Below are 14,870 nucleotides of genomic sequence, written 5' to 3' on the forward strand. Positions count from 1 at the left end.
ATACCTGTGGGCACAGAGCTGGGAATGTTACAGAATGCCTGTGTGCCTGTCACGTTGTCACAGCGGCTCCTAGGTATAGTCATCTTTGTTTTATGGAGAAAGAAGGAAGTAGAGGTAGCAGGTACTGTGACTTCTCTGAAGAGAAGACAGACATTGGAGTTAATTTTGTTTTTGGCCCTGAAAATTATCGAATGTACATAAAAGTAGGGGAAATAGTGTGATGAATCACCAAATGCCTCGATTTTGGCAATGACTGGATCTCAGTCTTGAGTGTGTGTTGGATTCACCTGGGAGACTGGTCAAACTAGAGACTATATCTCCACATTCTAGAATTATCAGGACTTTGCCACACCAATGACAGGCTTCTAATAGGATAGCACAGGCATCCGATAAATCTCAGAGAGGCAGATTTGTTTTGGTGTTGTTTACAAATGAAGCTAGAACTTAGGCCACAGGGACATTCTGCTCAAAGGGAACACTGATAACCTATCTGGCTGCGGTCGCCCCGTTTAGGCCTGTCTTCATTCAAAAAATAATCCAGAAGGGGAGCAAAACAGCATGTCACTTGGATATCTGCTTCACGGCTTTTAATGGAAGTAAATGTAGGCTCACCTGTGACTCAGTAAAAACTATGTATTTACCCTAGAGAAAGAGGTGCTTATGTGCGTGTTCGTGTGCACGCGGGCAGGCGCGCGCACACACACGCATCTTTTCCGAATATTTACCATAGTTTTATTAGGTATAACAGGAAGATCTCAGATGCACTATGTTGAGTGAAAAAAGCCGGACACAAATGAGAATATTCATTCCTATTTCAAGTAGCGTAAATCCAAAAACAGGCAAAAACGAATCTATAGTGACAGCAGAATATTGTGGCTGCCTGAGGCTTGGGGGTAAGGGGTGAGACGGAGGAAGGCAGATTGGGAAGAAGCACGACGGATCATTTGGGGTACTACTGATCTGGTGGCGGGTACGCAGGTGTCCACAAACGGGAAACTTAATGGAGCGGAACCCGCAGGGTTTGGGCATCTTAGCGTGTGTAAGCTACTCTTAAGTCAAGTACTCTTAGCACACCCAGCCGCACCCACACGAAACCCCAGGAGGCTCAGACCCAGCTGTGGCCCCGCTCCGTAAAGTCCCTCTGAGCCGTCGGCCCGCGCCCTCCGGTCCAACTTCCGCGCGGCACCGAGGGCAGGAAGGCCGCTCCCTCCCCCCAAAGCTNGGCGGGGCCCGACCCGCTTTCCGACAGAAACCACAGGCAGAAGTCGCTTTCCGTCTTCCTTCCTCTTCTCTGGGCCGCCCCGCTTGGCACCCGAGCCGGGGGTGGAAGAGTAGCTGAGGCGGCGCAACCGACCTTCTCCCCCTCGAGGCCTCCTCTTCCTCCCAACCCAGGGCGCAGGGCTTCCCAGCTCAGGGCGCAGTTTCGCAGAGGAGAGAAGTTCGAAGGTCTTGGTAGTTCAGTTCCATGGTAGGCAAGAGGAATTGGGACCCTCCGGGCAGCTCTTCTGGACCCCTGACCTCTCAAGTTCAAGGGAGCGTCCATGTCTCGGGGGTCTGCCGGAAGGCGGAGGATCAGTGGGGAAAGTCCTTTTTGTGGAGTCTGCGCACTAGTCTCCCTACTAACTGTAGGAAGTATCCAACCCTGTATTTACTGCTTTTCCCCATATATATGCATACTTATGATAAAGCTTAATTTATCAGGCGTAATAGGAGATTAATAACAATGAATAATAATAAAATAGAACAATGACAATATGCCGTAATAAAAAAGCATATGTCTCTCTCAAAATGGCTTCACGTCCTATAATCACCCTTTTTGTGATGATATGACATGATTGAAAGGCCTGCCCCATGAGGTAAAGCTAGGTGGATGGTGTAGGCGTCCTGACATTGCATTAAGATCCCCAAAGTTGATCTTGTCTGGTCTGTTTCTCTTGGTCCCCACTCTTTTCTTTTTTCCCACTTCTTTTCTTCTTTAAACACATTTTCATCTTAAACACCTTTCCCATTCGTTTGGTATGTTTTGAAACTAGGTTGGGCTGTTGGTGACTCTCCACTCGTTGTAGTGTTTGCCGCAGGAATTGTGGAGGGAGGAGTTTTGAAGAGGGATGTGGGGACAGGGATGTGGAGATGGGAACAAGGTTACACACCCAGAAGCCGGCGTCTGCTGAGGTGGGCCAGCCCCAGGAGAGAGTGAGAGCTGCCCCGTGGACCCATACCACTGTTATTCTGGTGTGTGTAGGGGGTGCTGTCATTTCCTGCTTGGGCCAGATCTGAAGGGAGGGGAACTGAGTTCCTTTTTCTCTAAGAACGGTGTCTAGATGGACCAAAAATTAGGAAGTTATTAGCTACTGCTAATAACAACAACAACAGAAAATTGGGCCGAGCAGGGTTGGTTTTGAGCAAGACATTTTTTTGGCTCATGGTAATATTGCTAATCAGCTAAATAGAGAGGGCCAGCCTACCTCTTCATTCGTAAAAGATGAGTGGGGGTGAGACAGACCCTAAAGCATCACTGGAAGACATAACCATGAATCGAATAATGAGTTCAGTGGACAAAAGTTGGGATCAGAACCCTTCCTCTGGTTCACGAGTTTGATGGACAAAGGCAATGGGGTTAAGAAGGCTCCATGTTGGTCCACGAGTTTGGGGCATAATGTCTGTGGAGAAGAGAAAGCTCCGTTTCATTGTAAGCTCCTCAACTGGACTCTTGCGTGTGGCCCTTATGCCAGGTTGCAGGTGACAGTCACAGGGCCTCCTGTTCCATAGAAGAGAGTAAAGACTTGGAGAGATGCTTCTCTGCCCCTCTTAAAACCATATTTGTGGGATGCTTACGCCTTCCTCCTCCCTTGGACGTCCCTGATGATGGCAGGTTTGAACAGACCCCTTGAAAGTAACCTTGCCCTTGCAGGGTGGTCCTGTTACAATAGACTATTGAGGATTGTCTGCCTCGGCCTCTTGCCTAACTCTTCCCCATTCCCCTCCTTTTCCTCTCTTCTGAGGTGCCTGCGTAGACGTTTGATGTTCTCTTCTTTGCTGGAACACATGTTCAGGGTCAGGAGTTAACAACAGTGGGGGAAGGGCAGGTGCAGCTGAAAGTGGTGCCACAATTGGACGCTCCATCCGTGGTCTCTGATTTTGACTCTCGGTGTCTCACCTGCATCCTGAGTAGACTGACCTTTATGTCCTAGGCTTCCTGCAAAGTGTTTTCTTCGTGGTCTGATCAACAGACCTGTCAACATATTACCTTAAGAAACCATTGAAAAGGCTGTTCTCTGTGAGAACAACTTCCTTGCTTTGCTTTAAATCTCTCCTGAGGACCGTCACCAGCCTAAAGAACTGTGTTTCTTTGTTGTAAACAGCTATATTTTTTGGGTCCTATTATTTGTTCTTAATAATGCACTAGGGATCCTATACCATATGCCACGTATGTGGCGTTAATTGTTTTTAAGAATCCAGTGAGGTAACATATTTTGACAAAGAGGAAACCGACTGAAAGGTCGAACTAGTCAAGTCACACAGCTGTCAGCAGCAGAGGTGGGGCAAAGCCAGGCCTGACTGGCCTCATGTCCCCAAAGACCCTGCAGAGTTACTGCTTGTTAATAGATCTGGGGAAATCAGTGCCACAGCGAGATACCACTTCACACCCGGTATGATAGCAACAATAAAGAAGACACCCTAACAAGCCACCTTGATGTGGAGGATGTGAAGAAATCAGAACCTTCATACGGTGCCGGTTGGCTGGTGGGAATGTAAACGGGTGCAGACACTTTGGCAAATAGTCCAGCAGTTCCTCAGACTGTTAAACCTTGGAGTTGCCATATGATCCAACGGTTCTACTCCTGGGTATGTACTCAAGAGAAGTGAAAACACAATTCCACACGAAAACTTGTACGGAGAGGTTCGTAGCAGCATAGTTGATAATAGCCCCAAAGTGAAAACAACCCATATGTCCATGAGCTGATGAATGGGTAAAACAAACGTGGTCTATTCGCATGGTGGAATATTAGCAGAAACAGGAATGAAGTCCTGACACTTGCTGCGACATGATGATCCTTGAAAATCTGTCAAGTGGATGAAGCCAGACACAAAAGACCGCACATTCTATGATTCCACTTAACACGGGGTGTCCTGAAAGGGCAAATTTATTGAGACAGAAAGTAGATTCGTGGTTGCTTAGGGCTGGGGAGCCTTGGGTGGGGGGGGGGGGCAAGCAGGGGGCCTAAGCTGAAGGGATGCCCTGACATCTGGAAGGGGTCCAGATGCCCCTGTGTGTGACCTTGCCAGTGGTCCCCATCAGTTCACTTGTTCAGCAGATATTTACGAGAGCCACATTCATACTCATTTCTGCAGAGGCAGGAGGCTGTGACCCAGCCCTTGCCCTCATGAAGTCTGTGGTTTCGTTGAGGAGACAGATGAGTCCCGGAACTGACTGGTCAGGGAGATAAAAGCTCTGATGGTTGCCTACACTTAGGAAGGAAGGGAGGAGGTTTGAAGGTGAAGGTTACATTCGAGTTGAGTCTTGAGAGAGGAGTGTGGGTTTGTGAGGTCAGGAGTGCCCTGTTACCTCTCTGCTGCCTCCATTCAGTAGGTTTACGCTGGAGACCGGGGATATGTTGGCAGTGGTGGAATGGAAGAAAATAAAGCAGGACACGAGTCACTCCTTGGGCAGTTGTTAACCTCCCTGCCCCTGACCTCTAGAAAGAGGCGTCATCCTTTTTATTGGGAATCTGCTGTGCTCTTACGTGAGGCAGGCAGAAGATAGCAGTTAACGGGACACTTTCTGCCCGTGCAGACAGTCCAGGACTGTGACATTTGCAGAACCAGATGGAAAGAGGATCAAAATGTTGCTTCACAAGCAGCAAAGATGGAAACTTAAATGTCTTTCAGAAGTTTCGTTTCTTCACTCAGCAAATATTTGAGCACCTATCGTATGCTAGAATACTGCAGAAAGAGGAGTAAATAAGGCAGATCAGCCCCTGTCATCCTTCTGATACTCAAACAGGGAAAATAAACATTAATAAAATGATTATAAATATATAACTATAAACTGGGACAGAAGCTCTGAAAATACTCAGTATCAAAGAGAATTAACTAGGAGTCTGACCTGTCTGGGAGATAAGGAAGGGCTTCTCTAAGGAAAGGATATATGAAGGATGAGGGAACAGCATTACCAGAAGAAGGAAAAGCACAGACCATGACTCTGAGTCTAGAGAAAGGAGTACTGCTGTGGTTGGAGGGGAGGGAACCAAGATGGAAGTGGTTTGGGGGAGACTGGGGAAATACGCAAGGCCCACCAGACCAGCCTGGGGTCCTGAATCTAAGAATATCAGGGAGGCTATCATGTCGTTATCAACGCACCATTGAAGTGGTTTTCAAGCCAGGGCTGTACTGCCCCCTAGAGGTTATTTTTGAACTTTATGGAAACTCCTTTTTGGTTGTCAGAGGGATTAGGATCGTTTGATGCATACATTTTATTCATTTCAGGATAGTAATGAGGGCGTTGTGAATACTTACTATCCTAAAGAGATGTTTTATCTGAAATAAGATTAAAAGAGCCTACTATGCAGGCTGCGTGGAGGCAGAGTGGGTGTGTGAATCTGGGGAGAGTACACTAAGTTTTCAGGCATGAGAGAGCATTCTAAATACCCTCCAGCGGGCCGGGCAATTACGGACTTCACTCTGGAAATTCACAGCCCAGTTCCCAAAGAGAATTGGACTGCGGGGGAGCTCAGCCTCTGCTTTAGCCCTGAATAGACTTACGCGTGGAGAATGACCCAGCATAGCCCAGAACGGTCCGCCTCTCTTTGTTCTGCTTTAGGTCTGTGTAGCAGGGGAGAGCACCAGTTTGGGCCCCAAATGCAGTCCACACACCCGTGTCCTGTTTCCTGGAAGCCGGACAGTTAAAGGCAGCAAAGGACCTCACTGCCAAGATTCCTTCACTCCCAACCCAGTCCTGATCCAAGAACAGGAAACTGCTTTCCATCAGTAGCCAAGCATAACACAAATAAAAATAATAAAACATAGGTCTTTATTCCCGATGACGGAAGTAATGCTTGTTCATTGAAGGAATTTGGGGAAACACAAAAAGAAGACTCTGTTTTCTGAGATTAATGTTTTAAGTAAAATTTTATGCCGTTTCATAGTAGACCTCTACAATTTGAGGTTGTTGTGTTCTGTTTTGTTATGTTTAGAAAATTGGGATGATATATACCCATTTTGTAAAATGCTTTTTTTTTTGACAGAAATGTGATGAATGTTTTCTCGTGTCACTTAATGTTTGCAATTTTTTTTTAAGTTTATTTATTTATGAGAGACAGAGCGTGAGTGGGGGAGGAGCAGAGGGAGACACACACACAGACACAGAATCCGAAGCAGGTTCCAGGCTTTGAGCTGTCAGCACAGAGCCTGACACGGGGCTCAAACTCATGAACCATGAGATCACAACCTACAGTGAAGTTAGCCGACTGAGCCATCCAGATGCCCCGTGGGATTGATTTGACTTTTAACAGCATCATTGCTGTCATAGATGTACCACCATCTATGTGACAAGTCCCCTCCCCCTTTTTGTTGCTCAGAGATTCCCGATTCTTCGATGTATGAAAAGTGTGGGGTGAACTTCCTTGCAGAGACATCCTGGTGTACAAATCTGTAAATTCTCCCTCGGGATAAATGGCAGTGACCTTTTACAGAGAGGAAATGAGGTGCTTCTTGCCCTTCAGAGCATAGTGACATTAAACAATTATCTGCACGGGTTTTAATATCTAGAGATTAATGGGCCACCCTTTAACATCCAGAAATTTCAAGGAGCCCATGTGATGGTAATAATATTTTAAGTTGTAAGAGTATTTTTGGTGTTTGATGGTTTGGAAAAGGAACAATGACATCGATGGGCTAGAAGATTCTGTAGTGCTTTTAAATGCACTTGTATTTAAGTCACAGCAACAGCATGTGCATAAATTTGAAGGATGATGGCACCACACCTCTTTATTCAGGCTGCAGACTATGTAGATTTCTTAACTACTGGCAAGAATTCCCCTCCAGAGCCCCCTAAAAACCACCTGCGCCCAGATCAGGAACCGGGGGCCAGAGGCGATGGTGCTGATGAAGACGCAGGTGAGAAAGGGTCCACCCGGCTGCGGGGGCCGCATCAGTGGGTGTGTGCCTATGGTCCCGCGAGAGTCAGAAGGGAGTCCCAGAGGTTTGCGGCCGACACGGGGTATCATAGACCCTCCGGGGCAATCCTGGGCCGCACACTGCACCTCCCTGCGTGGGCCGGTGTATTTAGTTAAATCGTGTCAGGAGAGGGCTCCTTCTGCCCCCTTCCTCCCAGCCCTGCATCCTCCAGCATGGTCTCCGTGCTTCCTCCTCAGCGCCAATGGATGTGCATCCCTGGCCCCCCCTGCCATCTGCCTCCCCATGCTGGCCCAGGCGTGCTGCCCAGGGAAGCCTCCCTCCGACCCGCTGCCTGCCACATGCTGGCCGTCCTTGTCACCAGTTTGGCTCAGTGTTTCCCTCGCCCGCTGCTCACTCTCTAGCATTCCTCACTGGGGCCTTGGCAACTCCTGGCATCCGTGGCCTGGCTCCGGGCCCGGTACCGGCTGTTGGTTCCTCAGCAGCCCAGGGCCTTCCTGCAGGAAAGGAGGACGGGAAGCACTCTCCCCTCCCCCTCCTCCAGCCCAGGTCCCTAGTGGAGATCAGGAAGAGAGAGGCTCAGCCTCCTGCCAAAAAAGCAGTCACATGGTTTGTGTTTTAACCCGCGGTGATGATGACATGGTCCTTTTCCTGGGGCTGCCACACCCTTTTTAAAAATTTTCCTTCTTTACATAGCTAGAAAGATAGGTGGACTGATAGAGAATGAGAAATTTCGTGTAAAGTGGTTTCCACGTAGTACCCACAGAAAGGGTTGCTGTGAAACTTAAAGCGGTATTATCCTAATTTTTAAAGATGGAGAAAATGCAGTTCTGTCAGAAGGGGGTGGGCCGGCGGGGGTGGGAGGGGAAGAGTAATTAATTAAATGCTTTCAGGTACAAAATTGTGTGACCTCGATGTATTTTTACTCCTTTTCCCTCATAGGTTGTCTTTATTCAGCAACAATGCTAGTGATTGTTTATGAAGAAGTCTTTTTTAAAAAAAATTTAAGTGTTAAAAAAAATTTTTTTTAATTTATTTTTGAGAAAAAGTGTGAGCAGTGGAGGAACAGAGAGAGAGGTGGACACAGACTCTGAAGCAGGCTCCAGACTCTAAGCTGCCAGCACAGAGCTTGATGTGGGACTCGAACTCACAAACTGTGAGATCATGACCTGAGCTGAAGTCGAATGCTTAACCAACTGAGCCACTCAGGTGCCCCAAGAAGCCTTTTTTTTAAGGTTTATTTATTTTGAAGGGAGTGTACGGGGTGGGGGGGAGGGAGAACACGAGTACGGGAGGGGCAGAAAGAGAGAATGTGAAGCAGGCGCCACACTGTCAGTGCAGAGCCTGATGTGGGGCTCAGACTCATGAACCATCAGATCATGACCTGAGTTCAACCGACCGAGCTACCCAGGCGCTCCTGAGAAAGTCTTTTTTTAACTTTTCCTCTCAAGTGATAAAAGTGGTACCTTAATAATAATAATAGCATTTATCACTCATTGGCTTCCTGTTAGGGGTCAGCCACTGGGCTTGATGTTCTACATGTGTTACCTCATTTCATCCCCATGATAAGTAGGTCCTGACATTATCTGCAGCCTACAGCGAGGAAACTGAGGCACAGGGAGGTTCTGCAACTTGCCCAAAGTCACAGCCACAAAGAGTGAAGCCGGTTTTGGAACCAGACAGTTTGAGTCCAGATCTTGAGCTCAACAAAGGACAATTTGGGGTCCTTTCTTTTTCATTGTCAGTACACCATGAGTATTTTCCTTTGTCATTAGGCCTGTTGGAGAATGCTGTGATACCTGCATACGAGTCCTTTTGTTTGGTGGCATCACGATTTATCCATTTGGCCTCTCGGTGGTGGCCAGGCTGTGGCAGATCTGAAGGGGGTGCCATGCGAAGCAAGAGCAGGTGCTAAGAGACAGTTTCACCCTTTGCCTGAGATGAAATTGGCCAGACTAGGGAAAACCCCTCACTGGCCTGTTAGTGCGCGTATAGTATAGAAAGCATATTCACATGTTACCCACAGGCTGGAGGGCTTAAGAGGAAACCATCATTATCACTCTCGTTTGTAAGTCACAAGTCCCTCCTGGAAGGATCGGGAACAGAGAGGGAAACTAAGGTATGAGTCTCTGCTCTTCCGTGTCAGGCAATTTTACATGCAGTATCTCTTTGCTTTTAACCCTGTTGGTGACTCTGTATTATTTCTCTTCCCTTCTTTTGGTTGAATGGAGGCTGTGAAGTGTTTGTAACTTGCCCAAGTTTCAGAATATTCACTAAGTTCTGGAGCCAGCATTTGAACCCAGGTATGGCCAAGGTCTAGCCTTTTGCACTGTGCTGTGCCATCTCTCCGTGTGGGGTGAGCAGACCCCTGGGCCAGCCCACTGTGGCAGACGTACCGTAGGGTGGCCCTTGGTGACTCACAACCTTGGGTAATTCCATCCTCTTGAGTGTGGGTCGGCCCTCGACTTGCTGCTGACCCAGATAGTACAGCAAAGGCATGGGTGTCATTCCCACGGTTACGTTGTGGCACGTGCCAAGGTGAATGGATGTTGCGGCTGTAGTTAATGCCCTACATCAGCTGATTCCGAGTTCATCACAAGGAGATCATCTGCAGGTGGGCCTGACTTAATCAGGTACTTAATGAGGTACCAAAAGGGGAGATTGTTCCTGCTGGCCCTGAGAAGTAAACCGTGCCGTGGGAGTTGGGCAAGAGCCTGTCAGAGGGCCACGTGCCCAGCACCTATGGGCTGTGTCCAGAATCTGAGAGCAGCCCTCAGCAGACGGCCAGAAAAACAAAAAGCAAAAACACCCCTCAGTTTCTGCAAGGAATGAAAATCTGCCAGCAACCATATGACCTTGGAAGAGGACCCCAGGCCCCAGATAAAACCCCAGCCTGGCCAACATCGTGACTGCATCGTTTTGAGACCTAGAGCAGAGGACTCCCGCCTGGGCCCTGAGCAGTGGCAGCCTAAATGTGGTTTTAAGCTGCTTAGTTTGTGGTCATTGGTTGTACAGCGGCAGATAACTCTCACACCAACAGAAGCCCGCGTACCCTGCCTCAGACCTGGCGCTCGTGGGCCGCTCGTTGGCAAGGAAGGATGGGACAGCGGCAGGGAGGGAGGCAGAAGATGCCAGGCCGTTCTTTCAGTAACAATAACCATGTCATTCGTACATGGGCCGTGGTCCTATGTCGTTCCGTTCCTGTGGAGGAAACCCGTTGAGCTCTTGCTCTGGGTTTGCGCCGCATGCTCGGTATGCAAGAACTCACCTAGCATACAGCGTTTCTAGAAGGTGTCAGTTTTCGCATTTTACAGATGGGGAAACATGCAGGGCCTTCTCTGGAGCCTGTAGACTCATAAGAATTGCCTCCGTCTCCCGGCCATCCTGCTCCCCTCCACAGTCCCTTCCTAAAGCCTTTTTTAGATTTATTTTGAGAGAGAGCACAAGCAGGTGAGGGGCAGAGAGAAGAGAGACAGCATCCCAAGCAGGATCCGGGCCATCAGTGCAGAACCAGATGTGGGGTTCGAACCCACAAAACCTGAGATCATGACCTGAGCCAAGATCAAAAGCCAGACACTTAACTGACTGAGTCACCCAGGTACCCCCTCCCCACAGGGCCATTCTAAAAAATAAAAATCTCGATCAAACAGAAAGTATGGCTGTGTAACTGCTAAAATTATGTTTAGTTAAAAAAAATTTTTTTAATGTTTATTTTTGAGAGACAGAGACAGAGACAGAGCACCAGCAGGGAGGGTCAGAGAGAGAGGAAAACACAGAATCTGAAGCAGGCTCCAGGCTCCGAGCTGTCAGCATAGAGCCGGATGCGGAGCTCAAACCTACAAACTGTGAGATCATGACCTGAGCTGAAGTTGGATGTTCAATTTAGCTGAGCCATCAGATTATGTTTCCTTTTTAAAAAATAGGTAACATGATTAAGATTTTAAAAGTGCACTGTATACACACTGTATGTTAGCCAACTTGACAATAAATTATATTAAAGAAAAAGATTTTAAAAGTACAAAAAGTCCTCCAATTCCCACTTTCCCTCCCTGGAGGCTACCAGTGATACCAGTTTCTTATGTCTTTCGGGAGTTATTTTGTGCTTCTGTTTGTGGATGTCCCCTCTCACCCCAGATGGAAACATACTAATACACAATTGTCTGTCTGTACTTTCATTACTGAACTTCCCATCTTGGATATAATTCCATATCCATTCAGAAAGTGTTCGCATTCTCCTTAACAGCTGCATTGCCTTCCAGGAAATGGATTTACGATAATTTATTAAACTAGCCTCCCATTGACAGCATTTAGGTTATCTTCCATGGTTGTTCTCTCAGGGCTATGGCGGATACCCTTGTGCATAACATAGTTTTGTATGTGTACAAGGAATCAGAAGGAGAAATACCTAACACTACAATTCCTGGACCAAGCGGTGCCTGATCTCAGGAATTTTTCATCTGTCCTGAGACTCGATTTGCAGACCTCACCTTGTGATCTTTTCCCACAAAGTTTCATGGAGGAAGACTCCACTTAGTGTTCAGTATTCAGAGTTTCACTTAACTTTAAGATACTAAGAACCTAGTCTAGAGAACAAAAAAACTTGTGTGACCAGCATTTTTCTTAGAATTTCCCAGTATCCATCACAGTGGGTATTGAAGTCAGCTTTCCTAGAAGTAGAGCTAGACATGGGGTTCTTGTGCATATGGTTTTCTGAGCGAGGGAGGCAGGCACGGACTGGAGAAGGAGCTAGACAAAGATGGGTTTTAGAAGTCTTAAGCTGCAGCCTGATCTTGCAGGGACCTCTGGACAGTGAGGGGCACCACCGAGATTCTCCTGTTTTGAGGCAGTGGAGCTGGGCTTATTTGTACCCTTCATTGGCTACAGAGGAGGGAAGGGAGTAGATAAACCCCTAGGGACCTCTGAGCCCAACAGCTATAGCTGTCGAGGAGAAAATCACTGGCACAGGATTGCAGATGTGAGGAGTCAGCAGCAGCACCCCCTGCAAGTACCTGGGCAGTGGTGCACTGACCTGGTTAATGGTAGTGCAGTCGAGCAGTGCACCGATGGAGTGCCTGCTTGTGCTCTTTAGGACCATTGGAATTGCTCCCCATCTTTGTGATCTCTGGTAAGGCGTGAAGCTGATGCAGTCTGGGGACTAAACAAACCTGGCTGCAGACTTTTTCTACCTGCAAAACTGGTTTAACAGTATTCTTGTCCGGTCCCCCGTTGGATCTATGCCAGGCTGCTCAGCCTTTCAGACCACCCAGGACTTTTGATGTTGCTTTTTGCTGTCCACTTAAACAGTCATGTCATTATTTTTTAACTCCTATTTGAAAAAAGGAGAGAGGAAAGCAAATCAGCATGTACTGAATGGAAAATAAAATCAATAACAGAGCAAAATTATTTCTGTAACCTTTTAGAAGGGAATTACGAGCAATGTCATGGTAGTATGAATAACCTGACCATATCTGGCTTTTTTAAAATGTTTTATTTATTTTTGAGTGTGAGAGTGTGAGGGGGAGTGAGAGAGAGGGAGACACAGAATCCGAAGCAGGTTCCAGGTTCTGAGCTGTCAGCACAGAGCCTGACACGGGGTTTGAACTCGCAAACTGTGAGATCATAACCTGAGCTGAAGTCGGACGCTTAACCGACTGAGCCACCCAGGTGCCCCTGACCATATCTGTTTTAACTCCTGGGAAAGACTTAAGAACATACCCACAAGGAAGGTTCCCGGAGAAAAGAAATTGGGCTTCTGAGATGGGGCCTTATTGACACAGACTGGTGTGAGTTTCACTTAGAAAAGGTAAAAGAGGCATCACTAACGTTTGTATTGATAATGTGATGTTGGTTTTACAAGGGTTTGTCAAGTGTCACTGAGCAGTGTGTCCTGTTTAGTGACTTCCACTTCAGGCAGAGGAAGAAACTCTGCAGCATAACATGCACCCCATACATCCCATAGGGGTCCCCTTGCTGACTCTAAGCCTACTCTCACCATTTATGGTGGCATCAATCCCATAGTTAGGGATGCGGTCACTACTTCAACATACCATTGTCTTCGTGTGGTTTAGGGATGAAAAATTGCTTTCCAGTTATAGTGGGTTGGATGATGACCCTCAAGATACGTCCACATCCTAATCCCAGGAGCCTGTGAACGTTGCCTTATTTGGAAAAAGGGTTTTATCAGATGTAATTAAGGGTCTTGAAATGATGATATGAGGTCCCTAAGTCCAATGACCGGTGTTTTTGAAAGAGACACGCAAAGGAGAGGGTGATGGGGAGTGTTGGTTTGCAGCCTTCTTGGTGCTTCCCAGATGTAATCTGAAACCGGCCTCCCATAGTGGGAAGGCAGGGAGAGACCAACAAGGCTGCGCATTTAGTGAGCAAAGGGAATTAATGAGCAAAGGGAACTTACATACAAAGCTTTCCTTGGGCAGCAGTAGATGAATGGATTCCTGCACGTGCCCACCACATCTTAAAAGTTTACCTAGAGGCGTTAACCGCATTCAGTCTCATATACTGTGCAGATGTTCTCCGCGTCGCATCGCTGTCTTGAGACTGTCCTCGGAGCAGCCTCTGGGAGCGGGAAAGGCAAGCAGAACCCAAGTTCCAAGGACAGTAAGGGGGAGGTGGTGAGGACCTCCGAGTACCCAGGTCCAGCTCACAGATTACCTGCTGGTCACTTATGTATAATGACCTTCTCCAGCAGTGATGTGAAGAGATAGCAGAGACTGCAGTGACGTGGCCATGAGCCCAGGAACGCCAGGGTGGCCACCAGGGGCTGGAAGGAGCAAGGAATGGATTCTCCCTAGAGTCACCAGAGAGAGTGCGATCTGCCCAACACTTTAATTTAAGCCCAGTGGTACTGATTTTGACCTCCGTCTTACAGACTTGTGAAAGAAGAAATTCCTGGTATTCTGAGCCACCACCTTTATAGTAGTTTTTTACAACAGCCACAGGAAACTGATGGGCAGTTCAAGACTTTCCGATTTGGTCAGATCCTAAAAATCCTCTGCATCGTGGACCATAGACATTAAATATTTTCTCCCTTGAGGAGTAGCAGCTCATTTGCAGGAAGAGTGTTTCAGAAAGGGATGGCCATTGTCTGCCATTCTGGATGGCAGTTATAGCTCAGTCTTCTTTATTTGGGTACATCTTTTTCCCTAATAGCTTATGTAGAAAAGAGAAGCAGTCCTTGAATAACGGCTGAGAAAAGCAGAACCCTAGAGACAGAGCAAACAAACATGAAGAGAACATCGGAGAGGCATTCTCAGATGGCAGAGGAGAGACAAAAGATGAACGGTACCTTCCAAAGAAGAGCTGCTTCTGGCTTCCTGTGGGCATTGAATGACGTGTCCCCAGTTCCCTCGAACCATTAGATTGCCAAACAAATTTCACAACATTCTAGTAGAATCTTTAAACCTAAGATATTGCAGCTCCCCCACATATGTATTAAGGTGGCTGCTTAGCCCTGCTTAATCTACTGCCTGTGAAATAGTTGGTATTTTTAAAAAATGTAGAAGTGCCTAATGATTTAAGTCTCTTTCTGTATATATACTTTTGTAACTTTTTATTTATAGATAATTCCAGATTTACAGAAACTTCACAGGAACAGTACAGAGAACTCCCCATACACCCTTCCCCCAGCTTCTCAACTGTCAACCTCTTAATATATTTGTTTAATCGTTTTCCATTTATGTCCATACTATTTTTATTTTGAATCAGTTAAGAGTAAGGTG

General features: G+C 47.1%; 1 protein-coding gene across 1 annotated transcript in view; it reads left to right on the forward strand.

Annotated features, from left to right (window-relative positions):
* The first annotated feature begins 7,095 nt into the window (after positions 1-7,095).
* Positions 7,096-14,870, forward strand: part of CMTM7 (CKLF like MARVEL transmembrane domain containing 7) — a 49,855-nt gene continuing 42,080 nt past the window's right edge. The window contains exon 1 of the mRNA XM_077753693.1: positions 7,096-7,116. Within this exon, the coding sequence (XP_077609819.1) occupies positions 7,096-7,116 (21 nt within the window). The remainder of the gene's footprint in view (positions 7,117-14,870) is intronic.

This window comes from Crocuta crocuta, unplaced genomic scaffold (genome assembly GCF_008692635.1).
Source record: "Crocuta crocuta isolate KB4526 unplaced genomic scaffold, BGI_CrCroc_1.0 scaffold655, whole genome shotgun sequence".
NCBI classification, from domain to species: domain Eukaryota; kingdom Metazoa; phylum Chordata; class Mammalia; order Carnivora; family Hyaenidae; genus Crocuta; species Crocuta crocuta.